This window comes from Chrysoperla carnea, chromosome 4 (genome assembly GCF_905475395.1).
Source record: "Chrysoperla carnea chromosome 4, inChrCarn1.1, whole genome shotgun sequence".
Lineage (NCBI taxonomy): Eukaryota > Metazoa > Arthropoda > Insecta > Neuroptera > Chrysopidae > Chrysoperla > Chrysoperla carnea.
The window spans coordinates 64,704,288-64,732,054 of record NC_058340.1 but is presented as its reverse complement, the minus strand read 5'-3'; the positions used below and the strand labels follow the sequence as shown (position 1 = coordinate 64,732,054).

Genomic DNA, 27,767 nt, shown 5'->3' with positions numbered 1-27,767 from the left:
ATTTAATTTGTCCCGGATCCTTTTATAAAATACATTATGTAATTTTAAATACTTAAGTTTGTTTTTTTTGTAGGAGAATTTGTTTTTAATGTCATAATTTACAGGATATATTTTTGTTTTTATATATAAAGTATTATAATAGCAGTTACAAGTACAAGTTTTTTTTTTAAATTTTAGCAACAGTTTGTACACGCAATGCCATTCATATCACACTAAGCCACACAACAAGAGTCTCTTCGTCAGTACACAAAAAACAAATGAATCAATTAACGATGATTCGGCGGGCGAGCGCGTAAAGTTCATTTATTGTTGTTGATTTGCGGTTTGTTCAGCTTGAAACCTTTGTAAACGACGCATACGTATCTCATTATGTTCGGTTGATTGTGCTAGATTTGCTTGTGTCGCGTTGCTATTAGAAGTGGATACAACATCTGGCTGAGAAGTTGTGTTACTATCTGAAGATGATGTAGCTGTTGTTGATGACCCTTGTTCTTCACTAGAACTATCCTTATCTTTAGTATCTTTAGGATCCCTAGTAGTTGTTTGTGACGTACCCGCCACAAAAGTGTATTGTTGCATCATTGCAACCGATGAATCTAACATTAGTTGTATGTTTCGTAATAGTTGTATTCGTGCTTCAACTGCTTCACGTTCATTACCCTCAAGTCGTTTTAACTCTTCAGTCGATAATGTTGATAACTTTGGTAGTGGCGGTGGTACAGTAAATGGAATAAACGCAAAAGGTGGTAATGGCGGTAAAAATTGTGGTGGAATTGGTGGTGGCGTTGTTGTTGATGATGATGCACCGTTTCGTGCATTGTTTGCGTCACGTGCAGGTGGCGCTGGTGGTGCTCCCCACATTGGTGGTATATGGAATGGATTGACACCCGCAAACATTTGAAATGGATTTGCAGCTGCTTCAGCTCCCTCACCTGCAATTAATAATAATAAAAAAAGTTAAGAATGCCATATTCAAATTCTTAACACCTCAGTTTTGAATTTAAGATGGCTCCCAGATGCATAACCGTTCTGGTTTGTGTAAATTGAATGTCAGATATGCTAATCATTCGTTGAGCAACTCTTTGTCTCCTTGTAAACAGTACACAGTCAGTACTTCCTTTGACAAATATGAGCAAATGTCTCTAAAAAAGTTGTGTTTCGTTTTCAATTGTTATTATGAAGTTTTTTTAACAACAACGTCTCAAATTTAGAGCCGTTTTGAAGTGACTGTTAAATAACACACCTGATTTTAGACCTATATTGTCAAATGACAAAAATTATTTCTACTTACCAGCAGGTTGTGGAGGTTGAGCATTTCTTTGTTGTTGTTGAGCACCAGCTACATTTCTAGTTTGTGAAATAGGACGTAAAATATTTAATCGGCATGTAGGACAAGTCTGTTGTCTCTGAAACCATGATCGTAAACAAGCCGTATGGAAGATATGATTACATGGTAATTTCTTTGATGCAGTAACCATTTCTTCTCGGCATATAATACACACATTGTCCGCTGCCTGTAACTCTTCTGGCGTTGCATCCGGATACAACGTGTTCATATTTCGTATTGCACGCCGCGATAGTATGACATCGTTGAATGCTTTCTTAAAGTTTCGCATCGTATAGTACATCGGTCGGAACGCAAATAATGGTAGCGTGTAAATACGAACCATAATTGCTACGAATGAAATGTATAGTATGACTTTTATGAAGCCCATTATTAATTCTGTGTACAATAGTAAAACAGCCTTATTTTCCCATGGATTATCACTATGCAAGTCAACTGAATGCAACGCATACTTAATGGTCACATTTATGACCATTGTCATTAATATCGCGTATTCGAATCCAAATACTAGTTGCACAGATGCCCCTTTAGTGATAGTTGATTGATATGCGTGTGCTACGAAGTACATATCGCATAATCCAAGTACGTGTAATAAACTTAATACTCTTAAATGAAATATCCAACCAATTACTGGACTTCGTTCCATCTAGAATTTAAAATAAAAAATCTTTTAATTATCGAAATTTGTAACTTGGCTCGGGTGTATGAAAAACTGTTGAATGAACCCAATTTTTTTAGGTCAAAATCACTTTGTATGAGTAGTTTTTTGAAGTTGGGTACCATACAATATCTAGTATACAGGTTGTTCTATTAAGAACGGAACATTTATTATACCATGTATATATGAAATATACATAGTATATTAAGTTTAGTCCCAATTTTGTAACGCCTAAAAATATTGATGCTATGAAAAAAATTTTGGTATAGGTGTTTATAAAATCACCTAATTAGTCCATTTTCGGTTTCTGTCCGTCTGTCTGTCTGTCTGTCTTCCAACACGATAACTCAAAATCGAAAAAAGATATCAAGCTGAAATTTATTCAGGACGTAAAAAGTGACGTCGAGTTCGTAAATGAGCAACATAGGTCAAGTGGGTCTTGACCTATGGGTCCGTAGGACCAATCTTGTAAACCGTTAGAGATAGAACAAAAGTTTAAATGTAAAAAATCTTCCTTATAAAAAAATAAACAACTTTTGTTTGAAACATTTTTTCGTAAACATCACTGTTTATCCGTGAGGGCGCAAATTAGGCGTAAATTGTATAGTATGTATTTTTTAGGGATATCAGTTATGTATGTGAGACATACATCATATACGTGTATGTGTAATGTGATAGAGTAATCAACACTGTCTTTGCATGGTATTTCAACAATTAACTCAATCAATTGTTTGTTTTCACTTGTTTTTTATTAAAATTAAATGTACACAAATTATGGTTCAACGTTACAACAAAATGGCCGCCACCACACTTTAACTGCTAAAGTGTAAAAGTTCTAATATTTATGGACAATATATGCAATATAGCGTGTTATCTGAACTAATAGTAATGGTCAATAATCAGGGAGATGTTTTGAACTTCAGTAGTACTTCGGAAATTTGCACAAGGTGTCAGATTTCTGTCCAATTCTTCAAAAAATCATGTTCTTCAAACGATAGGAAAAACGGATTCAAGAGACTTCAAAACATGGGAACCGTCAAAAAAAAATGTTTTTTACTTGATTACTATAGTTTATCTATTCAAAGTATGGTTAGTGTACTTCAGATTCACTAAAAATCATAAAATAAAAAAACTTTTAAGAAAAAGAAAACCGACTTCAAAAAGTAAAATAATAAAAATGCACTAAAAAATAAAAAAATAACGACAATATAATGTAGTTAAAATTATTGTTATTTTTGGAGTCGGTGTCAGCCAAGGAAACAAATGTGACAGAACAGTTTGCTACATTAACTTGGCTGACACCGACTCCAAAAATAACAATAATTATAACTACATTATATTGTCGTTATTTTTTTATTTTTTAGTGCATTTTTATTATTTTACTTTTTGAAGTCGGTTTTCTTTTTCTTAAAAGTTTTTTTATTTTATGATTTTTAGTGAATCTGAAGTACACTAACTAATTTGTCACTAAAAAAAGAATCATCGAAATTGGTTGGCGTGATATTGAGTTATTCGTCCATTTGTCGCGCACATACTTAATGCAAATTTAAGACTTATATGGTTTTCTCATGGATGCCATTGTCAGAACTGGACCAAACTGAAATGGGATCATACGGGAAGCACCAGCTTTCAAATAAAAAAAAATTCATCAAAATCGTTTTACCCAGTCAAAAGTTCTAAGGTAACAAATATAAAAAAAAAAATACAGTCGAATTGATAACCTCCTCCTTTTTGGTTTGAAGTCGGTTAAAAATATTAAGAAAGTCCACATAATTAACTAAACATATTGTTGGAAAGTTTTCTTAAAACGGTAATATTATCAAAGTTTACCCGAATAACGAAAATTTTATAAGCAGACTAAACAAAAAAAAAAAACTTTGTACCCAAATATAAAATTAAGAAAATTTTAATACGTACATAATCTACTCTATCTTCTGCTAACCAATGGAATGATTTTAAAAATAACAGCACAGTAAACAATGCCACGAATTTTGGATTGAAATCATCTCGAAATACTGTAAACGCTAAACATGTTTCCGTCACAGCATACCAAGATCTTTCCATCAAATGCTAAAACACATCAAATCAAGCAAAATAAGTCATCGTTAAAAAAATTTATTATTTAGCTTTGAACATACTTCAAATTCTGCGGCACGTAACTGTCCAAAGAACACCCTTCTCATTAATTTTCCAATCAGTAAAACCACAATAAAGGCTTGTATATACAATACCTAAATCGAACACGAAATATAAAAATTATTTGGATAAAAACGTAGAAAATTTTTTTTTTGTTTGCGAAAAACTTACAGCCATAGATGGATTCGATTTCGTGATATATACCACGGATGGATAAAACTGTTTCTTTTGATAATATGCATTTCCAACAACAATAAATGTTAATATAAAACTAACAAAAGTAATTCCAATAGACCTCATTTTCATAATTCGTTTGACACATCTGTCAAAACCATAAAAACATACAAATCTGATAAATTATCATATTACGAATAGGCACCAGCACCAATATTGTGCTTTGAATCAGTTGAGTTGGTATTGACGAGTCCACTTTGTTTTATAGATATGCATGGTCACCCGTTCGTTCTGTATAAATAATAATAATAATAATAATGAGAGATAATGTTATCTTTTCAAATGTAATAATTTTAATTTTACATTCTTTTTTAAATAAAAAATTACAAATTTTTAATTATTTAATCATTTCTTTTTATTATTCAAATCGAAAATTTTGGTGAATTTTATTTTTATAAAAATATTCAGTTTGACAACTTTTTTTTTGAAATTTAGAAATTACTTTGAATTTTTTTTACTTGAACCAATAACAATTGAACACAATTGATAAGAGAATTATTTCCAGTAATGTATTCAATCAGAATAGGGACACATTTTAAATTTTTATTGGTTGCGAATAATAAATATTTCGGGAAATGTTTTTCATTGATAAGGAAAATATTAAAATTTGAAAATTTTGCTTTAAAAATTGTATATTAGACATCGGATGATATTTCAAAATACGAAAATTTTAAATTTTATTTTAAAATATCTGTATGAAATTCGAGAAAAATCATTTAAACGATTTTTTTTTTTTGATAAAGAGATAAATTTGTAATTGTTTTTATTCAATTAAATATTTTTAATGCGCCATAATTAAGATAGCAGACTGTGATTTTAAGATAATTAAAGTTTATTTTAATTCTTAAGTAAATTAAAAATTTTTGGACTGATAACTGAAATCGAAATTGTCATGTTCACATGTTACCCATAACAAGTGAAAACAAACAATTGACTAAGTTAATTGTTGAAATACCATGAAAAGACAGTGTTGATTACTCTATCACATTACATATACATACATGCCACACATACATAGCTGATATCCCCATATAATACATATATACAATTTAAGCCAAATTTGCGCCCTGACGGGTAAACAGTGATGTTTACGAAAAAATGTTTCAAACAAAAGTTGTTTACTTTTTGATAAGGAAGATTTTTTACATAAAAATTTAAGTGTTTTATCTCTAACGGTTTACAAGATGGATCCTACGGACCCATAGGTCAAGACCCCATTGACCTATGTTGCTCATTTACGAACTCGACCTCACTTTTTTCGTCCTGGATACACTGTACAAATTTCAGCTTGATATGTCTTTTCGTTTTTGAGTTATCATGTTGGCAGACAGACAACCGAAAATGGACTAATTAGGTGATTTTATAAACATCTATACCAAAATTTTGTTCATAGCATCAATATTTTTAAGCGTTACAAACTTGGGACTAAACTTAGTATACTTTGCATATTACATATATGCATGGTATAAAAATGTAAAATTAGACTTGATACCCTAACAAAATTTGAAAATTTTTTGAAAGATTGTTGCATGTCTTTTTTTGCAAAACAAAGTTTTTTATGTAATATCTAAGAGGCAATACTCAAAAATGACGTAATTTTTAAGATATCTTCCTTCCTCTTTGTTTAATTAGGAGTTTTAAATGTTCATATTTTGCGTAGGTACTTCTAAAGGTTATCAAAAACCCACCTCACTTTAAAATGTGGTTGTTTGTATGGCGAACGCTTAATAAATGACGGGGAATATTGTGAAGCTGATCCAAATCGTGAACCACCCATAATCTAGTGACGAATAGCAAAATTGCACACCTAAGTTTACCCTTTAACTTACCTAAAATCTAAAAACCTAACTTCCAGGAAAATAAACTACAAAAATAAAAAATTATTTTATTTTTAACACGCTTTTATTAACTTCATTTGTAACTTACATACAATCAAATCTTTTTGCAATTACCCCGTTTTCTTAAAAGAGTCTACGTCTGCCTCGATTTGTCCTTTGCCTATTCGCCCCGTTCATGAGTTTTATTCATGTAGTTACCATAGTCACGACACACTACTAACGCATGATTTATTGCAACAATCATTCTGTAACACTCCATCCTTTAGTTTTTTCGATTCATAATTAAGTCCACATCAAAAATTTTTTTTAAATTAATGCGAGGAATAAATATTAAGCACAAAATAATTTGTTAAGAATATTTAATTTTATTTAGAAAAAAAATTGATACAAGTAAAATTGTTGATGTTAAAAAAAAAACTTTTCTAAGGAATATTTGCAAGATAATCTTTAACGTGAGATGGTTCTAATCGTCTAAAACCATTTTCATCACATATGCCAACTTCAATATTATCAGCGGTCATTTGTCCTTCGAATCCTTCTTTTAAAGTCAAAATAGCTGTATGAACAGCGTCATCTAATTCCAAATCTTCACTGAATCTATAAAAAAAAAAATATAAACAAGTGAAAACAAACAATTGACTGAGTTAATTGTTGAAATACCATGCATAGTCAGTGTTGATTTCTTTATCACATTACACATACAAACATGTGACACATACATAACTGATAATCAAGTATAGTCCATATTATAAAATTTCCGCCTAATTAGCGCCCTCACGGGTAAACAGTGATGTTTACGAAAAAATATTTCAAACAAAAGTTGTTTTATTTTTGATAAGGAACATTTTACATTTAAACTTTTGTTCTATCTCTAACGGTTTACAAGATGGGTCCTACGGAGCCAGGACCCAGTTGACCTATGTTGCTCATTTACGAACTTGACCTCACTTTTTACGTCATGAGTACGCTGTAAAAATTTCAGCTCGATATCTTTTTTCGTTTTTGTGTTATCGTGTCCACAGACGGACGGACGGACAACCGGAAATGGATTAATTAGGTGATTTTATGAACACCTATGACAAAATTTTTTTCCTAGCATCATTATTTTTAAGCGTTACAAACTTGGGACTAAACTTAATATACTATGTATATTTCATATATACATGGTATAAAAATTGTTTATCAATTCTTGATAAACGCGATAAAAGTCGATGCGACATGCAAAACGAGAGAAGACTCTCAGTGAGTTCCTCTATGGCCTTGCCATAATCATATGTACACATAAACTTATTATATATTCGCATATCGCATCCACTTACAAGCTAGCGTTCTCTATCTGTCATATCTCTATGGAAAAAAAACTTTTAACAAAAAAAAAACCGACTTCAAAAGAAACAATTCAAAAACAAATTAATATGCACTAAAAAGTAAATAATAACGAAAATATAATGTAGTTGCAATTATTGTTATTTTTGGAGTCGGTGTCTGAACGCTTGGGCCTGGCAGTGTACCACGACTACTACAGGAGCTGCCACAGTGGTGACGAGAAAGAGACAATGTCTCATCTTCTCTGTCACTGCCCAGCTCTTGTCATGAGGAGATGGACTTACTTGAGCCAGCCTCTCTTTGACGACCTCTCCGGCCTAAAGTCAGTCGACGTCGAAGCCCTCCCGCTGTATTAAACAGCTCCAAATGGTTCAAGGAGTAGTGGCCGGGGATGGGCCAACCCACTTTACGGTATCACAACGGACCCTATGGTCTAAGTGTGTCCCACCCTAGGACAGCCACTCTAACCTAATCTAACCTAAGAGGACACTCTGTATTATTTACCGTTTCTCCAAGAAAGTTTTTCCATTAATATGATTTTTCCCCATAGCTGTTGCTTTCCATGCAAAATATGCTCCCGAAGGATCACATTGGAATAAATATGGTTTTCCATCATCCCAACCACAAATCAATAATGAAACACCAAATGGCCGTACACCTCCAGATTGTGTATACTCTTGCATAACCATTGCAACACGTTGTACCAATTGAGCAGTTGGAATCGGTTCATGGTACGTTAATAAATATGTTTGAGCCATTTTTCTTGCTTGTTTGACCAATAATCGATAATCAGGACCCATTCCAGAATAGACCATACCAATATGATTGGTGACCATTTCTACCTTATGAACACTGTGCTCATCGTATAAAATCGATTTATGTTTATTTTCTGTAGCCAAAACAACGCCATTTGAAGCTGAAATAAAATAAATGTTCCAATTGTTATTTTACAATTGTAATTAATGGCCGTAATTTTTCAGTTTAAATTAATTTTAACTTTACCTTTAATTCCAACGGAAGGTGCACCGGCAGCAACAGCGGCTAAAGCATATTCAATTTGAACTAATTTCCCTGAAGGGCTGTAAAATTATTTATTGGTGAAAATATTATCAAAATATTTAAGTTTTACTTGAAAATTACCTGAATGTTGTTAAAGAAAAACTGTATCTTTCAGATGCCATGATCACAAATGATTACAGTGCAAATTTACTTCTACTTTATTCAAACACAAAATCTAACCTCATCTGCCAAACATTCATTAAATGACACGAAGAATAATTCCGATATATTGTATATATAAATATAGTGTACGTTCTTAAATCACACCTTGTATATATTAGAATGAATGTCACCTCAAAATTTTACTTTTTCTTTTGATTTTACGTATGGTTTAATCCATGGAGGTTATAAAGAAGGAGAACGATCGCAATAGAAAATATTGTCCCCAAAATATGGACAAAATAAGTCATTTTTCTAATTTCAAATGATCTATCAACGTTTAATATACGTGTATATAATATCATTCAAAGGAAAAAAGGAAATAATGAAATTATTATTATTATTTACTAATGAATAAATTATAAATTATATATTCTACCTTATAAATTTATCTATACTACTTTATAAATTTTAATGGTACTAACTTCATCTACTTGTACTCATAAACAGCTAACTTCGTAGATACTAATTACCGACGACAGCGCGGCTGGTGGCTGAAAAATGAACTATAAATTCTACAAATTTTCAGGGACAAGTGCGCTAATGCTTTAGCGCGTAGTGATCGTTCTCCTTCTTTATAACCTCCATGGTTTAATCATGGATATAGGAATATTTTAAAAGGAATGGAGTATAATCGAGTGGGGTCCCCCCTGAGTCTCACTCAGGGTGAAGAGGCAGGGTATCATTGCCTACTTTCTATTGGCTGTTAACTAGGCGCATGCTGAAAGTATGAGTGATACACCCCGCTCGTCTAAAGTAGGACTTTATACTACATCCCTACTATAATTACTAGATCCGTGCCTTAAAAGTAAAACCTTACATTTACTTTTGATTTTACGTACGGTTTAATAGATTTGTGTAACTTTACAAATCGAATTCATTTGTGTTAACAAATATCGGGAAACGACAACCAATTCGTCAATAGATTTGCCGTCGAACACAGCCTACAATTGACTGATCCAAAATAGGTTGAAACACGGCCTTCTGCCTGTACAACAGGCATTTATTGAAAGTGAATAACTCTTGCACAGCCATAAACAAATCTTTCCAACCCTATTTGAATCACTTTAAATCCAAAAGAATTAAACTCAGAATTCCTACATCAAGCATAAACTTTTCTACACAGAGCAAATTACTGCGTATTACTGAGTGCTACTATCAAATTGTTATCAATCTTATCAAGTTGAACGTTCCCTCTTTGCGGTTTTTTCCTATTTCAAAAGAGAGATTTCTCCCATAAAAATGACATAAGTTGTCAAAATATTTTTGAAATAATTTTTATTTTTAATATAAATTTTACAAAATTTTTAATTTATGTATTTAGACTAGAAAAATAAATATGAAACGAAATAATAAAGCGCACATTATTAATTACCCTCAAGAAAAATTAAGAAAACGGGAACATGTTCGATTTTTTGAAAGATGTTTAAAATTAGTTCCACAACATTATTCGTTATTAGATTCACAAAGGTATTTTATTAATAAATTTTAATAAATATTTGATTTATTTAATATTTTGAATAATGTCAAATGAATTCATATTATTTTTCAGAATGACTATAGCTTTTTTCTCCATATCAGGTCTTGATGTATTAAATAGTTTAGATATTTTCAATGAAAATCAAGCGAAAAGTATTATAAATTGGATATATAGTTTACAAGTTTACGATGATGAAGGTAAGAATTTTTTTTGAGAAGTTTTTCGTTGTTAATTTGCAGATAATTTCTTCGGGCAGTATTTTCGAAGAAAATTGTTTAAACTTACCCTATAAACAGTTTTGGGATACTCATTAAAAAACATTGAGTAATGATTTTTGTTTCCGAACTCAAAATACAACAATTGGGTATATTTGATGATTAGACGAATATTTTCTGAGATACCGCTTGAAATCTTATCAAAGCGGTGCACCAAAGCGATTTTAAAACGCCTTAAAAGATTTTAACGTTAAGATGTCAGCGCCACGAGTACAAAGAATGTGAAAGGACAAAAGATACCTTTTTCATTTTAATGTGCTGTGCCTTATTTGCTCTCATGATCTTTGTGAAAGTTTTTAACGTATATTATTTCGAATTTGTTCTAGGAGAATTAGCTGGTTTTCAAGGTTCAACAGCATTTAATTACTTAAAAGAACGTAGTACGTACAAATGTGGAGCTATAGCGCACACTTACACTGCTTTATCAACGCTTTTAATATTAGGGGACGATTTATCACGAGTCCATAGACAGTCAATTGTTAGAAGTAAGATTAATTTAATAAAATTTGGTCCATAATGAAAATGAGAAATAATTATCATGTGAAAATTTATAGGTTTACGTAAATTACAACGACCTGATGGAAATTTCACGGCATCGTTAGTTGGTAGTGAAAGTGATATGCGATTTGTATATTGTGCGGCATGCATATCTTACATTCTAGATGATTGGTCTGGAATGGATATTGATAAAACTGTAGAATTCATTTTAAATTCTATTGTAAGTAAACAGTTTTTTTACCCACTTTCTGTGGCTAGTACAATAAAAAAAGGATCCTGAATATTTGAATACATATATAGCACCTAGACTAGGGACAGAGGAACCGTTCCCTCCTTGAGAACAACCTAAGTTGAGAACAACAAACCGAAGGCGAGACGTCTCCGGGAAAGAGATGTAGAGATGCTATTTTAAGCAGATAAAACAATAGGATTATGTCGAGGCCAGGCGCCACGCATGAAAGCCCACAGATTCTCCGTCGGGATTTCTCCCAGGATTGATAGATCCAAGGTGTCGTACCCAAACATTGTAAACCTGATGCTCTGTAGAAGTAACATATATGGAGGTTCTATCGTCCTCCATATTGATCCTAAAAGTAGAAACATCAGAGATCCCCATGTTATGAAGGTAGTAATTCAATCGAGTGTCCTAGTGAGAATCCCACTACCCTTCTCAACTATGTACTCCACAGTTAGATGAGTTTGTAATAGCCATTCCTTGATTCGATAAATTACGAAACATTTTTCTATAAGAATGGCAGACTCAGTTGAATCGGACGTCTGAGACGATCCCTCTCGCGCTAACGAATCCGCTGCTTCATTCCATTTAACGCCAGACTTACCTGGTTCCCAGATCAGACTGACGTTATTCAGTGAAAGATGATTCAGTTACTCGAAGCACTATCCTTCGAATGGAATCTGGATACCTAAAGGGCCCGAAACCTTTTGGATATGTGCCCCACTGTAACCTATCGTGTTGCACATCTGGACACGTCTCAGCATGACGAAGATTTCTGATTGAAAAACCGTCGCATATTGACCAAAAAGAATCGAGTTTTTTATTCTAGGTCCACGTATCAGATAGATCTTCGACCCTTGACCCATCCATATAAAGATACGGTCTGAGAGAGGGTATAGTAGGGTATGTTACCATTAACATTTAGAACTATCTATTTGATCATAGAAATGTATTCGACCATTTAGAGATCGCCTGTATTTTCACTTTTAAAACTTTGGAAGACTAAGTTTTAATTTCATCAAATTTTTTTTCAGTCTTATGATTTTGCAATTGGACAGTGCCCAGAAACAGAATCACATGGTGGATCAACATTTTGTGCTGTAGCAACATTAGCACTTGCAAATCGTTTAGATAGTTTATCACAAAACCAACGTGATGGACTCATTCGATGGTTGTTAATGAAACAAGGCCAAGGTTTTCATGGTCGACCGAATAAACCAGACGATACATGCTACTCATTTTGGGTGGTGGCCGCCCTAAAAATATTGAATGCATTTGAATTTATTAATATCGAAAAAAATCGTGAATATATAATGACTACACAAAATTTAATTACCGGTGGTTTTGCCAAACAAGTGGATAACTCATCGGATGCTTTACACACATATTTTGGATTATGTGGTTTAAGTTTAATGAATGAGAAAGGTTTAAAGAAAATTATGCCTAGTTTAGCAATTTCATTACAAACCGCTGAACGTTTAAAAAGTATTCATGAGCATTGGCGAGCACAATAGATTGTTTTTTTTCATTAATCTTATTTTTAATTATTCAAAAGAAAATTATAATTATATTCTTAAAACAAATTATCATCTGCTTTTATTTTTATTATAATATTATAGTTCATTTATAGCTAAATTGTAATTTTTTATTTAAAATTATGTTGTTTCTATTTTATAAGATATTTAAAAATTTAAATACAAATATTATTATCAAAAACTATTTACTTTTTATCCAGTCAAATTACACTTTGAAGGTTACAAAAATTCCCATAGAGCTAAAAATTGGTATGAATGTTCAGGATACTATTATAAATGAACTGTGAAAAGTCCCCATCAATCCCCCTTATGCAAAAATTTTATTGAGGGGGGAAGTTTGCAAAAATAGGTTTTTCGCGTTTTTCAGCAAAAATAGTTCAAATAGTTCGAAATCAAAAAGTGAGGGCTCGCTTGCTAACCAGGCTTCCTTCAAATACTCCCCCTCTTGAAAAGGTTTACTATGCCGAGGAAAAGGTTTGCAGCCGAGAAACTTGCGGCTTTCGTATGGCAATTTTTGCCATCATATTTAATCATAGACGTCGATTGTTTATTTCAGTCTTTCATTGTACTTGTAATTAATTCCTTGATCGGTGGCTTGCCCAAAATATTGTGACGCGTGTCATTGGTTCGCCATCTCTGGCCTGGAGTCTATAGTATTTGACAGTCATTTCAGAGTGTCGTACCTAACAATTTTTTCCTCTATGAAATTTTTGCACACCCAAAATCTAATTTGTGTGTAGTTCTTTTACAATTTAATTGAAATATCATAATTTTCTTAATTAGAAATGCATTGGTCTGAGCTCCACAGGCCATATTCACCTGGATTTGTATTGTGTAAATTTTAAATTAAATATTAGAGTACAATAAAATTGTATTTACTACTAATTCTTTTAATAAAAAGGGTCCAGTACGCACTCGTGGGTGCAGCTCAAACTCGAAAAATTTTATTATAATGACAGCAATTCCATAAAAATCGATTTGAAATTAAACGGGATTAATAATTCTAAAACTAAAATTTCATTGTTGAGGTTCCTTTTCTAAAAATTTTATAGTCTTTCGACTGAGGATCTGAAAAATCATGATACTATCGCATTGTTAAGGGAAATCTGTATAGGTAATGCCGGTTTTCCACTAAACCCGGAAATAAAAAATCAAAACAGAAACACGAGTCGAAAAAAACATAACTGCAACTTTTTACAAACTTTTTGAAGACTAGCAATGTAATGGCCATTACAGTTTATTACTGTCCGATTAGTGGAAAACCGGCATATAAGACAACTTAATCTTGAAAGACGCTTTAAGGTCACACTCAAGGTTAATAACATGTTGACCTTCGAATTTACCACTTAAAATTAACTTTCATATGTAACCAATTGCTACATCTCTTCTGAAATAAGCTCATATAGATCGAATTGCGAGTTAGGTATTTTTTTTCGTGATTTTTTAGAGGTTTAACTTTAAATTAAGTATGAAAAAGGCCGAGGCTGAGTTTATAAGTTTTATGGCTATTAATGTAACTAAATTGTTTGCCCCTCTTCGGTGAAATAGCGGTAAATTAAAAGTTGCTCAGGGCGCAATTCGATTTATATGAGCTTATTTCAGATAAGATGTAGCAATTTGTTACATATGAAAGTTATTTTAAGTGGAAAATTTAAAGGTCAACATGTTTTTAACCTTGAGTGTGACCTTAAAGTATCTTCCAAGATTAAGTTTTGTTTTTATACAGATTTCCTTTAAAAATGCGATAGTAGCAATATTTCTCAGATCATCAGTCGATAGACTGTGTTTAAAATTTTTGTAAACGGAACCACAACAATGAAATTTTATTTTTAGAATTATTAATCTCGTTCAATTTCAAAACCAATTAACTTTAATTATGATAATTAAGGCAATATTGAATAAATTATTTAATTTAAGTGTCAATGCCATATAAATTGAAATCTAATTAAGTTAATTTACGGTTTTCTGTCTTGAGTCAAAAAACCGAAGTTATCATATGAATAAATTTTTAAAACATGTTTGCAATTTATTTTAAATTAGATATGCAAAGCATTAACCATGTGTATATTCAAAAAAATTGCAATATTTCTAATGACCTCGCATTTAATTTTGGGGCAAGGTATGGGGTTATCAAGAACCTTGTTCTCTTTGAATTTCAAAAATTGAAATTATCGTATTTACGCGAACAAATTTTAAGCTATAACATCTTCATTCAAAATTAATTTATCAATATATTGATAATAATAATGTTTATGATTTAAATTAAAATTAACTAATTTATAAACATTGAATAAAAATAAAATAATCTTTTTTGTGTGTGACGAAATTAAAATACGTATACAGGAGATTTTTTTTTTTATTTGGGAAAAATTTGTATATCACGAAACTACGCAGTGTTGATCAAAGTAAAAAAACATGGCCACCGAGTGACAGATGTCTTTATTAGTTATTTAGATCACGAAAATTTACATAAAATATTATTTTGAAAAACCAAATTATTGATGAAAAGTGTAAAATAAATCTGTGGGATTGTATTATTTATTTTAGACATCATGTTATAAAATAAAGAAAAACAAAAAAAATTTCTAGAAAATCCGTAAAAAAAATAACATCCACATAAATGAAACTGTTTAATTCCAAGTTTTTTTTATTTTAACAACTTTAGATCAATTTGTAAGTAAAATTAATTTTAACATCAAAAAAATTATCATTTAGAATATGAATGGTGTAAGATGTCGATTAGCCACTGCAAGCAAGTTGAAAACAATATCGAGATTATTTACAAATCAAAATGGTAAATATTACTTTTTTTTTATATTAATATTTATATAATTAAAGTAGCATGACGAGATTACGATTTCTGAGACACTAAAAATAATAATTCGGTTACTTATATTTCAAATAAACAAAGAAAATATTCTATTTTTCATAAAGTTTCATTCTTAATGATATATTCTTTTTAAAAACAATAATTTAATCTAAATTTTTAGGTTGTATGTTCTTTAGAAGAACGTAGAGATAAAAGCCTGAATTTTTAATATAATAATCAATACTCTGAAGTATAGTTTTTGAGTGATTAGTTATTTTTCAGAAACTTGGATTTTAAGTGTGGAAATTTTTGATAGGAAATATGATAAATAAACCATGAACATGAATCATGGTTTATTATACCATGCATATATGTAATATGCAAGGTATACTAAGTTTAGTCCCAAGTTTGTAACGCTTAAAAATATGGATGCTATAAACAAAATTTTGGTATAGGTGTTATAAAATCACCTAATTAGTCCATTTCCGGCTGTCCGTCCGTCCGTCCATCCGTCTGTGGGCACGATAGCTCAAAAACGAAAAAAGATATCAAGATGAAATTTTTACAGCGTACTCTGGACGTAAAAAGTGAGGTCGAGTTCGTAAATGAGCAACATAGGTCAATTGAGTCTCGACCTATGGGTCCGTAGGGCCCATCTTGTAAACCGTTAGCGATAGAAATAAAAATTACATGTAAAAAATGTTCCTTATCAAAAAATAAACAACTTATGTTTGAAACATTTTTTCTTAAACATCACTGTTTACCCGTGAGGGCGCAAATTAGGCGTAAATTGTATAGTATGTCTTATATAAATTGTATGTGCAATGTGATACAGTAATCAACACTATTTATACATGATATTTCAACAATTAACTCAGTCAATTGTTTGTTTTCACTTGTTTATCATAACATTAAATAATACCTACCTTTTATTAAAGATAATTTAGAAAAAGTTTAAATTTTATTACAATTTTTGTAGTTTTTTAAAATCGGTATGGATATTTTAACACTATTGTGTATCTAACGTTAATGCTATTTCTTGCGACTTTACGTCCACCCTGTGACCCACGAATTTATTAATGCATTTCAAGTGAAACAAGTGGAAACAAACAATTGACGGAATTAATTGTTGAAATACCATGCGTAGACAGTGTTGATTACTCTATCACATTACACATACATAACTGATATTCCCATATAACACATACTATAAAATTTACGCCCTCACGGGTAAACAGTGATGTTTACGAAAAAATGTTTCAACCAAAGGTTGTTTTGTTTGATATCTCTTCTCGTTTTTGAGTTATCGTGTTGGCAGACAGACGGACAGAAATCGGAAATGGACTAATTAGGTGATTTTATGAACACCTATACCAAAATTTTGTTCGTAGCATCAATATTTTTAAGCGTTACAAAATTGGGACTAAACTTAGTATACCTTGCATATTACATATATGCATGGTATAAAAATTGTTATTAGCAGATCTATGAAAGATAAAAGCTTTCATTCACGCAAAATTAAATCTGAGAAAATATCAAAAAATTTAGATAATATTCTGTTCACGCTAATCATCTTCTCCAAAGTTTCCTAACGTGAGACACATGCTAAACACACGATAGTGTTCGAATAGCCTAAACCTAAACCCACTATTGATTGTTCTACCTTTTCATTGTCTATCGAAAAGTATTTGTTGTTACAGAAATCGTAATGTTTCTAAATCAATTCCTAGTTTATTTTCGTTTTAATTGAGATTACTTCATACGAAATCTGTAATTTAATTACTCGAGGCTAGGTGTGGGACTAGACTAAGGTGGAATTTTCTATGACCACAAATTTCATTATGTCAAAAAGCATGTTGGCCTGGAGTTGTATAAGTGTTATCAAAGATAATAAATGAGAACTCGAGTATTTTTCAAAATAAGTATTGATTTTTGCACCAATTTATTAGATGAATTTTGTGTATCATACCTGGCAAGCTCGTCAAATTAATGCACGCCGTGTTTAGGGATTGCACTGCTGCTTGACTATCGATTGGGATAATATTGCCACACGTCATATCATTTCATATACAGACCGTGTACAAAAGCATTGCCAATAGAGAATCAATGTTAAATAAATAAAATATTTACTATAGAACTATCTCAATTTATGTTGGACCTTACACACAAAGAGAATAAATAATATTACGTATGTATCAATAATTATTTTCTCTTTTTCCTGAAAATAATACAATTCTGCGCCAACATATTTAATTAACATTGATGCTCTATTAGCAATGCTTTTGAATACGGTCTGTATATCGTTAAGGGTCAGTGATCCAGATATCCGAATATCTATCTTAGATTGATCAGTATAAAATATTGGAGCCTTTAGAATATTCCGTAGCGTAAATCTACTGATTTGTCATAATTAAAATTAGTCCTTAACATTCAAAGTTTAACAGAATTAAATTTAAATACATTTGTGTGATAATAATATTTATTTTTAGGCTTAGTATACATAATTCGAGCTCCACGAGCAGCTAATAATGAACCCAATTACAATGAACGATCGATAAGTACAACATCACCATTTTGGAAAGCAACTACCGAACCACCAAATAAAGATCCACCACCGACAACTACACCGCCACCAACAAATACAACATCAGGTGGTTCGGGTAAAAATAAAAATACTTTAATATGTCCAAAGTGTGGTGATCCATGTACTCAAGTTGAAACTTTTGTGAGTTCTACGCGCTTTGTGAAATGCGATAAGTGTCATCATTTTTTTGTTGTACTAAGTGAAGCAGATAGTAAAAAGAAAGCTGCTGATAAAACTGGACAGTATAAAAAACCTCCACCACCACCAAAAAAAATTTATGAATATTTAGAAAAACATGTTGTTGGACAAGAACATGCCAAGAAGGTAAAAAATTTTTAATAGATTAATAAACTATAAAACAATAGAAATTTTCGGTAACATCAATTTTTCAATCAAACGTAATAATCTAATATCTTCGTACTCAGGTTTAACTTTTAGAGTGATCGAAATACCTTAAACTCTCAAAGTTACATCGTTATAAGGCTCGAAATATTTACTTATGTAAGGTTTTTATTTAGGTTCTTTCAGTAGCTGTTTACAATCACTATAAACGAATTTATAATAACATCCCAACTGCCCAGAATAATAATCAAAAATCTGAATCAGCAATTATTGAGCATGGTCCACATCATGCATTTACTCATCGAGGTAAGTTTACATATTTTTATTTTACAGTTTCAAAACAATTCTTACAAACTGACTATGCATTTCGAGTACGATTCCTTTCCTGGAGACGAGGATGCTTCCAGAATGCTCCAATTACGAATGTTTAACATATCTTTACACATCGAATTTCCGCTTAAAGCGTGACCGCCGTAGTAAATATACAACTTCAGCCAAGTTGGCTTTTTAACTCAAAATTTACTAAATTATAATTATTTTTAAACAGATTTATTACATCTATCGGGAGTAACAGGAAGTACATTTCATCAAGGAAATGAATCAACAACATCATCAAATCCAAACCGTCCAGGACATCAACAACATGGTTCGAAAGTATTAGATAGTACATCGCATGAATTAAAATTAGAAAAGAGTAATATTTTATTGCTTGGTCCAACCGGATCCGGTAAAACATTATTAGCTCAAACAATAGCACAGTGTTTAGATGTTCCATTTGCAATATGCGATTGTACAACGCTAACACAAGCTGGCTACGTTGGTGAAGATATTGAAAGTGTTATTGGTAAATTATTACAAGATGCTGGACATAGTGTTGAACGTGCTCAAACTGGTATTGTGTTCCTTGATGAAGTTGATAAAATTGGAGCTGTTCCTGGTATACATCAATTAAGAGATGTCGGAGGTAAAAATATTTTAACACTTGCCTTAATAATTGCATACATGGTATTTCTTAAACCGTTGTTATTAAACCGGTTTAGTAACTCCGGTATTAAGAGATAGCAAGTAAACATAGTCATTGAATGTAGATGAAGCAACTCTATACAGAGTCGGATTAAGAAATTTTGCACCCGTGGGTAGTTTCAAAAATCAGCGCCTCCCGTAATAAAAACTTATCAATAAAGACAATTTTTAGTTCTTTACGTTTAGGTTCTTTATTTCTTAGATTCTGTAAAATCGGATTGGTTGTTCGGGGCAGTTGATCGGCTTGAGATCTCGTTATTAAATAATCGTTGTGCACCCCTTTGTAACCTCGCCTACTTTGCCTTGTGGATAACTGCCTCTGTATGAAATAAATCATTTTTATTGTTTCTAATTATAGGTGAAGGTGTCCAACAAGGTATGTTAAAAATGTTAGAAGGAACTGTTGTAAATGTGCCTGAACGAAATTCACCAAGAAAACTTCGTGGTGAAACGGTACAAGTTGACACAACAAATATATTATTTGTGGCAAGTGGTGCATACAATGGTTTAGATCGATTAATTCTACGTAGGAATAACGAAAAGGTATTTATTATTATTTTTTAATTACCATATCAATTAAATTCATCAACTTGTAACTGTATATAAAATAGTATTTAGGATTTGGATCACCATCACAAGGACTTGGACGACGTGCGGTGATGCAAACAGCACAAGAATCTGGATCTCCATTAAATCTTGAACATGAGATTAAAGAACGTGATGCAGCTTTAAAACAAGTTCAGGCTCGTGATTTAATTGACTTTGGAATGATTCCTGTAAGTTTATGTAGCTTTTTTACTCAATAGCTAGCCATATACGAAAAATTCAATCTCTTCCAAATCTCAACTTAAAATTCAAGAAAGTCTTGTTTTCATTTTCCGTTTCCATCGAACAATAATTGTGGTTATGAAGACTTATTTACGGTTCTTGGTTAATAAAGAAAATACCGTAAAAGAAAATATGATAAAAGGGAAATTAAAATTGGTCGAGAAATACGAATAGACAGAGAGATCCGATAGATACTGTGACGTCAAAAGCATACCACGACCATATGCTACCACAGCTACTCTATGCTAAATTCTGATTTGCTAGAAAGAGATACAAACAAATCTTTGATTGTTTTTTGTTTATGTTTTTTTTTTTCTATTCTTTTCTCTATTCGGATTTGATCAATGAAATTGTCGAATATCTAGATAAAATTCGGCCCTTGATAGCTTATCTCCTTGTGTAGAGATTTTTTTGTTGATAGATTGTAATATAAGTAATGTTTTTAGGAATTTGTTGGAAGATTTCCAGTGTTAGTTCCATTCCATAGTTTAGATGTGAATTTATTAGTGAGAATATTAACAGAACCACAAAATGCGGTTGTTCCTCAATATCAACGACTTTTATCTATGGATCATTGTGAATTAACGTTTACACCTGAGGCATATAAGGCAATTGCTTGTTTGGCAATGGAACGAAAAACTGGGGCTCGTGGTTTACGTGCAATTATGGTATGTAAGAAATTGATTTATTTTTCGAGGCTTTTTCAAAATAGTACCAGAAGAAATTTTGGGTATCGAAATCATGCCGACGTGAAGAGGAAAACTCTTTTCTTCTCTTCTGTAACCTAATTTCCTTACCAAGATGATCGATGACGTTTCAAATTAAAGATTGAAAGACCATGAAGCCTTTAGGGAGATAAGGACAAAATATTTCCGAGTTCAGAACCCTAGGATTATTCATTATCATGAGATGGGTTCATTCTGCGATGTTATTGGTGTCGATTCCATCCTACAGGTTCTTAAAGAGGACTCAAAGGTTTAGACAGCTAGGGATATGACACCCCCCTTATCTTCAATCTTTTAACTTCACTTCTTAAAAAATTTTATTATTTAATTTTTAGGAATCCTTATTATTAGAGCCAATGTTTGAAATACCTGGTACAAATGTGGCTTCCGTACATATTACAGAAGATTATGTAAAAGGTGTTACGAAACAGCCAGTATATGTATATAAAAAATCGACTGATTCGACGACACCAACCTCATCAACTAACAGTAGTAACAACGATGAAGAAGGCGATAAAAATCAGATCAGGATTCAACAATCAGTGTAAATTGATTATTCAATTATTTTTTTTTTTTAAGATCGACGCATAATAAAAATTTTTTAATTTATATATTAAATTTTCTGCACACATATTTCGAATACAATTTCAATTTTTGTTTTGTTTATTTTCTGGTAAAAATTTTATAAAAATTTAATATATTGTGCTTTGTTTTTTGGATTTATTTAGTAATTATTAATTTTTTCTTGTATATGTGATTAATTTTTATTTTATTTATACATCTTTTTATGTTTTGGATTTAAAAAAAACTATTCGCATTAAAAACAAACTCAAACAGCATTGTGATGGAATTCAAAAGTATCTAATCATTGCTTTCAAATCACAAATTTAAGCAGATCTTATGCTATACAAATTGTACTTGACATGCCTCCACAAAAAAAAGGCACTTGCCGAAAAGATTTTCTAGGAGATCGCTAAGATTTTTCGATGGTTTCTCTTTTTATTGTGAGGCCAGTGCATAATCGTGATCTTCCGGAATAGTTCTTCTGATTTATTCTGCTTTAAAATGCACATTTCTAACAAAAATCCGTTATTACTCTAATGAATTTGATCCTCTTTATCCTGGCACCCGATTACAATAAAATGTATGGTTTAATACGTAAAAAAATTGCGCGTGTTGGTCGCGTTCCAAAAGTTTTTACAGAATTATTGCGTGTTCATTATCAATAAAAAATTAATAATGTGTTAGGTGCTGAAACACGGCGTGTTTTCAAATATACTAAAGTGGATAGTAAAAATATTGTTGATATCAATATCAACGAAGAAATTAATAAAAACGAGGTTGCGCGTGTATCGTGAGATGATTAAGCTATCATCTTAGTCCGTCAATTATAAAATTGTATTGTTTTAGAAATAAAATTATAGCACGTGTTGGCCGCGTTCCAAAACTTTTTACAAAATTATCATTCACTTGACTCTTGATAATATTAATAGAATTGGAATTTTGACAACGCACTTTTGTATTTTCGAAGATGCGCAATCGATATGTGTCAATATTATCTCGAAATTATTCGATTTATATCAATATTATATATCGAAAAAGTATCTTTTTATTATTTTGCAAAAGAATTTGTATGCGGCGTCAATTAGCCTTTTTCCTGGGAGGATTAAAAAAAGCTCCTCTAGATGGCAGAATATATTTGTACACCCCCCCACCCCCCCTAGTGTTGCCATCTAGTGGATCTTTTTTTAATCTTCCCTTTCCATTATCATTAAATCCGGACATACAACAATTAATAATTCCAGGCCTTTTTTCTCTGAAGATTAAAAAAAGATCCGCTAGATGCCAACACTTAGGGGGGTACAAATAATCCTGCCATCTAGAGGATTTATTTTTAATCTTCCCAGGAAAAAGGCTAATTATGAAACAAGAAATTTTACTGTTTATGGGTGCCCGGGTCACGGTGATTGCATTTGTAAGTTAAATTCTTACGACAGATTTAAATTATTTGAATTTTTCGTATAACTGTTACGAAATTTAAACATAAAAAGATGTTTATATAAAATAAAAAAATAAATAAAAAACCAATTGTATATAAATTTTTTAGAAATTTCTTAATAGATTTTTTTTTTTTTTATTATTTAGTAACATGAAGTCTAAAAAAATTAGTTGAAATCAAATTCAAGTTATATATTTTTTTGGGTAATGTTAATAATAAAATATTGATATATTGATCATACTGAGTATATATATAAATAATAAACCTACATCAAAGAGTTTTTTTCTTTTAGTATAACTAATAATATTTTTAGTACAATTTATTTAAATAAATAAAAAAAATGGACGCAAATGAAATACATATGAAGTGTTTTTATTCATTTAATTAAATACTTTATAATTGACCTACCCAATATGTTAAAATAATAAAACCAGTGCTGAATTACTATTTTATGAACATTCAATATTTTAATAATAATAAAATTTCTTTTTTTACTCAAAACAATGTGAATTTTGATGCAAATTATTTTTTGTTTTTCTTCTCTCTCCCAAAACATATATATTTTATTGTATTATGATGTACAGTTCTTTGAGAAAATAATTTTGTATTTAAAATACAAAAATGAACTTATGTTTTCAATTAAATGCGTAATTGAATAAAATAAATTTGAAAAAGATTCTTATTTTTCTGTTTTACTCTTAATTAAGTATACGATGCTGGCATTCAAAGTGGGTGTAATATAATAATATCTTTGTAAAAAAAGGATGGGGTTTACGTTGAATCGAATTTGATAAGAGCAGCTCATCAAATAGAATAATAGGGATTAAGTCAATAACTTACTGCATGTTTATTGCAAAAATTGTTTAGAATAGTATTTCCAACTGGATTAGGATACTGCCTAGGGGCTCCGGAAAAGATAAAAAAAGAAGAAAAAGACCAATTTGATCGAGATGGGGGCCAAGTTAACTGGCAAAAACCATTGTCCAGAGGCTCCGACAAGGGTTAATCCGGTACTAGTTGTGCGTTTGAAAATGTTTCTACCAACGTGTGCCCCAGCTATTTTCGTTCGATTTATATTAAATCATTGCCGCACTTCTACGAATGAACTTGAATCAGGTCAACAAGAAGGTGGAATTCAGGCGTGCTTTTTAACTAATTTTTGCTGTAGTCTTGCTTAATCTACTCGATTCTAGAGAGAGAAAAACTATTTCCAGTAACCTCCAGTTCATTGTTCGTATTATTATTTTTATTTTAATATTATATTTAGTTTAGAACAATTTTATTAATGAAAAATGTGAATATTTTAGTAATGAGGATAATATTTGAATTGAATGTGAAAAACATCAACTCGCGTTCCATTACTAAATTTTATTTATCATTATTATAGTGGTTATTTGATGAGATAATTTTGTTTAAAAAAAATTGTTTCGAGGGATACCGCAAATGGGTCCCTAGCAAATAGACCTTTTCATCGATTTGCTTTTGTTTCGGACAGTTGTCAAAAAACTATTCAACCTAAGGAAGTTAAATATATTTTATCTTTCTCAAGCAGCGCTTTTTGACAAGGATAGAAGATATAAGATATGTCTTTACTTGATTGAAAATAGTCCGAAACAAAAAAGAATCATTTTGTAAATGAAAAACCCTATAGACCAAGGGTTCCTCTGTGCCCTCTTTGAAAACAACCTGTTATCCGAAGCAAGATGTCTTCAACCTGCTGCTTTGCAGTCAATTATTTGTTTTCACTTGTTTTTTTTTTTAAATCTTAGTTGAATATTAAAAACAAATCGTGATAAAAAATAATAATATATTTGGATTTTTTAAAATTTGCATAATTTAAAATTAAATAATATTTATAAATAATATATTATATTATATACGAAAAAAAATTGTACAAATTCCTTTTAAAAAATACATTATATTTGCAATAATTAATAACAATAAAATAAAAAAAAAAAGATAATAAACATTAAAAAAACAAATAATTATCCAGTCAAATTACACTTTGAAGGTTACAAAAATTCCCATAGAGCTAAAAATTGGTATGAATGTTCAGAATACTATTATAAATAAATTGTGAAAAGTCCCCATCAATTCCCCTTGTGCAAAAAATTTTATTGAGGGGGGAAGTTTTATAGTTTTTTCGCGTTTTTCAGCAAAACGGTGAGTTTAACAGCAAAAATAGTTCAGACAAATTGTAGATCATTAAATTTGCTACAAAATGTACCCCTGCACCTTTTTTCATAAGTGCTGCCATTTTCGTCATATAGCGGTTCAAAGAATTGAAAAAATTATTTTATTCATAATATACACGTTTATATACATTTTTGAACCGTTATACGAGTAAAAATATTAGTCCCTATATCTTATACATACAAATTTAAAAATTTTTAGAATATAAATCAACGTCAAGAACTCCGTCCCTATTTTTATTTAGTAGCATGGTCTGAGTAACATCTGTCTTTCATTCAATTGTCAGCGTGGTGATGCTCGTATACCTGCCTCGTCTCATACTCCATAAAATATTGTTAGTCGTAAGTATTGAAAGAGGTGGTGAATTTTCGGAGTATCTGAAAGACCAGACATCTGTAAAAATTCATGTGCAGTGTTGAAAAAATAATACTCGAAAGAGTATGATGCTGTGAAAAGACAGCGCCAAGAATAAGAAGTTGGTTCATCAAAAATAAGTCCTCATATAACAGTTCAAAAATGTATTACGAAAAAAATAATTTGTTCAATTCTTTGAACCGCTATATCACGAAAATGGCAGCACTTATGAAAAACGGTGCAGAGACACATTTTGTAGCAAATTGAATGATCACAAGGGGGATTGATGGGGACTTTTCACAATTTATTTATAATAGTATTCTGAACATTCATACCAATTTTTAGCTCTATGGGAATTTTTGTAACCTTACTTATATTTTATGGACTAATTTGACTGGATAATAAAAAAAAAACAGATATTTTTTCTTCTCTAAACAACTAAATTAAAATTCAATATAAGCCATTTCCTATGTCGATCCACAAATTTATTTTGTTCGTAATCACAACATTCAAGTTCATTTTTCTCATTATTCACAATCATTTTATACAACACTATACAATCCAAAAATGTATCACACTGTTCGAAGTGTGTAAGTGATTGTTGTGTAATATTCATCGAAGTATTCGAAATCCGTTGCTCTTCATGAAACATAAATTTTTTACTAATCATATTTTTATCATAGAAATTATATAGAATTAACATTAATTCCCATAAAACGAATCGTCGATGATACCAAATCGATTCATGACATGGAAACATTCGATTTAATTCCGATATAAATACTAATTCCGATGTTAAAACTTTTAGAAAATTCGATAAGCATGTTATACGAAATGTATTCAATTTTGTACTGGGAGGTTTACCCAAGAGGGTAATTATCATATCATTCGAACTTGCCCGATCGATATCTTTACACGAGACATTTTGTTTTAGCAAAATTTGTAATTTATTCAAGTATTTTTCGTCTAATTGTATCGGAACATCTTTTAAGATGTTTATAATTTGTTGACGATAATAAAATATACTGCTATCGGAGACAGCAGTCGACATGTTAATCTCCGATCGATTTAACTCATTTTGTAAAATTATTTCGAAATAAAGAGGTATTAACGGTGCTAAATTACGCATAATATACAATTTATAATTAGTAGCATGATAATTATTCGAACATTTATCAATTGCCTTCGAAGCGATACTTAATTCTTGTTGAATTAAATTATGTAATTGTTCATCGACTTGTATTACTTGCATTTTAATCATTCGTTGTAGAATCCATTCGCGATAGATGAAAGTTTCATTCGATTTTGGTTTATGGGATAAAACTATTTGACTAATATGTAACTCATTTTTTATATCAATATTATTTTCGAGGACTAGTTCACGACGTATATTCCAAAAGGTGTTGATATCAGGATTTAGAATGACACCACCCAGCAACAAACGTTCTAAACGATGAGTATCATGTATTTTCGATTTAGATTTTCGTAACGATATAATTGTATTATGAATGTATGTGAATATATGTTTGACACACCATGATTCTAATCCTAAATGTGATTCGATATAAATTACGGGTGATTTATTTTTTTGTGCTTCAGTTGATGGAATTATTTCAAATTCACAACTGAAAATAATTTTTGATATAATTAGTATTTGTTATGTTTTTTTGTATTGTCCACATATTGTGTCTGTCTTACATTTCAGGGTGTCTTTTTATTGCTTTATGTAAATCAGATAATATTTTTTCAACTAATGGATCTTCTCTGTATTGCTGCATTGTTATTATAATTTTTTTTATTTTTCTATTATTTTTAATATGCCAAATTATTTTTTATTTATGTCCTTATTTGTTAGGTTCGAATTTTATTAAATTGACAACTTTTGACAACTGTGTTAATATTGTTCGAGTAATTTTTCATTTTTTTGGTTGGTATTGAAGGGTGGACAATGAGTGGTGCCCATAGACATAAAAAGGTAGATCGCGGGCGCTAGTAATGGGGTATTCCCTTATTTTTTAAAAAGCCCTTTCTTGCCAAAAACTTAAATTAAATTTTAAACCTTTTTTAAACTGTCAAAAACGCGGGCATCCAATTTGAAGACGTAATATGGGTATCACTATACGAAATTTAGT

The 27,767-nt window shown here is 30.9% G+C and overlaps 5 protein-coding genes across 5 annotated transcripts; 2 read left to right on the top strand and 3 right to left on the bottom strand.

Moving 5' to 3' along the window:
- Positions 1 to 79: 79 nt before the first annotated feature.
- LOC123298510 (E3 ubiquitin-protein ligase synoviolin A) lies at positions 80 to 4,590 on the bottom strand. The gene is made up of 5 exons (XM_044880539.1): positions 4,311 to 4,590; positions 4,142 to 4,234; positions 3,921 to 4,073; positions 1,292 to 1,991; positions 80 to 932 (listed from the first exon to the last, which is right to left on the bottom strand). The coding sequence occupies exons 1-5, from the start codon at positions 4,443 to 4,445 to the stop codon at positions 304 to 306; spliced, it is 1,710 nt and encodes a 569-aa protein (XP_044736474.1). The 5' UTR covers positions 4,446 to 4,590; the 3' UTR covers positions 80 to 303.
- A 2,003-nt stretch (positions 4,591 to 6,593) lies between these two features.
- On the bottom strand, positions 6,594 to 8,810 carry LOC123298531 (proteasome subunit alpha type-2). The gene is made up of 4 exons (XM_044880561.1): positions 8,678 to 8,810; positions 8,540 to 8,616; positions 8,042 to 8,453; positions 6,594 to 6,808 (listed from the first exon to the last, which is right to left on the bottom strand). The coding sequence occupies exons 1-4, from the start codon at positions 8,716 to 8,718 to the stop codon at positions 6,634 to 6,636; spliced, it is 705 nt and encodes a 234-aa protein (XP_044736496.1). The 5' UTR covers positions 8,719 to 8,810; the 3' UTR covers positions 6,594 to 6,633.
- A 1,278-nt stretch (positions 8,811 to 10,088) lies between these two features.
- LOC123298519 (geranylgeranyl transferase type-1 subunit beta) lies at positions 10,089 to 12,793 on the top strand. The gene is made up of 5 exons (XM_044880548.1): positions 10,089 to 10,225; positions 10,308 to 10,432; positions 10,837 to 10,995; positions 11,065 to 11,228; positions 12,278 to 12,793. The coding sequence occupies exons 1-5, from the start codon at positions 10,095 to 10,097 to the stop codon at positions 12,755 to 12,757; spliced, it is 1,059 nt and encodes a 352-aa protein (XP_044736483.1). The 5' UTR covers positions 10,089 to 10,094; the 3' UTR covers positions 12,758 to 12,793.
- Positions 12,794 to 15,341: 2,548 nt separating this feature from the next.
- LOC123298509 (ATP-dependent Clp protease ATP-binding subunit clpX-like, mitochondrial) lies at positions 15,342 to 21,713 on the top strand. Its single transcript, XM_044880538.1, has 8 exons — positions 15,342 to 15,572; positions 18,077 to 18,495; positions 18,690 to 18,819; positions 19,061 to 19,477; positions 19,895 to 20,079; positions 20,148 to 20,312; positions 20,811 to 21,032; positions 21,425 to 21,713. Exons 1-8 carry the CDS (start codon positions 15,497 to 15,499, stop codon positions 21,635 to 21,637), a joined length of 1,827 nt encoding a protein of 608 aa, XP_044736473.1. The 5' UTR covers positions 15,342 to 15,496; the 3' UTR covers positions 21,638 to 21,713.
- Positions 21,714 to 25,355: 3,642 nt separating this feature from the next.
- Positions 25,356 to 27,523, bottom strand: LOC123298515 (protein prenyltransferase alpha subunit repeat-containing protein 1). Its single transcript, XM_044880543.1, has 2 exons — positions 27,334 to 27,523; positions 25,356 to 27,260 (listed from the first exon to the last, which is right to left on the bottom strand). The coding sequence occupies exons 1-2, from the start codon at positions 27,411 to 27,413 to the stop codon at positions 26,066 to 26,068; spliced, it is 1,275 nt and encodes a 424-aa protein (XP_044736478.1). The 5' UTR covers positions 27,414 to 27,523; the 3' UTR covers positions 25,356 to 26,065.
- Positions 27,524 to 27,767: the final 244 nt, after the last annotated feature.

Excerpts from the sequence above, each read along its gene's own strand:
- LOC123298510 (XM_044880539.1), bottom strand. The coding sequence starts at position 4,445 with ATGAAAATGAGGTCTATTGGAATTACTTTTGTTAGTTTTATATTAACA. Across the intron at positions 4,235-4,310 it reads AATCGAATCCATCTATGGCT|GTATTGTATATACAAGCCTT; the intron begins GTAAGTTTTTCG and ends TGTTCGATTTAG. Across the intron at positions 4,074-4,141 it reads TACGTGCCGCAGAATTTGAA|CATTTGATGGAAAGATCTTG; the intron begins GTATGTTCAAAG and ends GATGTGTTTTAG.
- LOC123298531 (XM_044880561.1), bottom strand. The coding sequence starts at position 8,718 with ATGGCATCTGAAAGATACAGTTTTTCTTTAACAACATTCAG. Across the intron at positions 8,617-8,677 it reads TTTTCTTTAACAACATTCAG|CCCTTCAGGGAAATTAGTTC; the intron begins GTAATTTTCAAG and ends ATAATTTTACAG. Across the intron at positions 8,454-8,539 it reads ACCTTCCGTTGGAATTAAAG|CTTCAAATGGCGTTGTTTTG; the intron begins GTAAAGTTAAAA and ends ATTTTATTTCAG.
- LOC123298519 (XM_044880548.1), top strand. The coding sequence starts at position 10,095 with ATGAAACGAAATAATAAAGCGCACATTATTAATTACCCTCAAGAAAAA. Across the intron at positions 10,226-10,307 it reads TCGTTATTAGATTCACAAAG|AATGACTATAGCTTTTTTCT; the intron begins GTATTTTATTAA and ends ATTATTTTTCAG. Across the intron at positions 10,996-11,064 it reads TAGACAGTCAATTGTTAGAA|GTTTACGTAAATTACAACGA; the intron begins GTAAGATTAATT and ends GAAAATTTATAG.
- LOC123298509 (XM_044880538.1), top strand. The coding sequence starts at position 15,497 with ATGAATGGTGTAAGATGTCGATTAGCCACTGCAAGCAAGTTGAAAACA. Across the intron at positions 18,496-18,689 it reads GACAAGAACATGCCAAGAAG|GTTCTTTCAGTAGCTGTTTA; the intron begins GTAAAAAATTTT and ends GTTTTTATTTAG. Across the intron at positions 18,820-19,060 it reads TCATGCATTTACTCATCGAG|ATTTATTACATCTATCGGGA; the intron begins GTAAGTTTACAT and ends ATTTTTAAACAG.
- LOC123298515 (XM_044880543.1), bottom strand. The coding sequence starts at position 27,413 with ATGCAGCAATACAGAGAAGATCCATTAGTTGAAAAAATATTATCTGAT. Across the intron at positions 27,261-27,333 it reads ATAAAAAGACACCCTGAAAT|TTGTGAATTTGAAATAATTC; the intron begins GTAAGACAGACA and ends AATTATTTTCAG.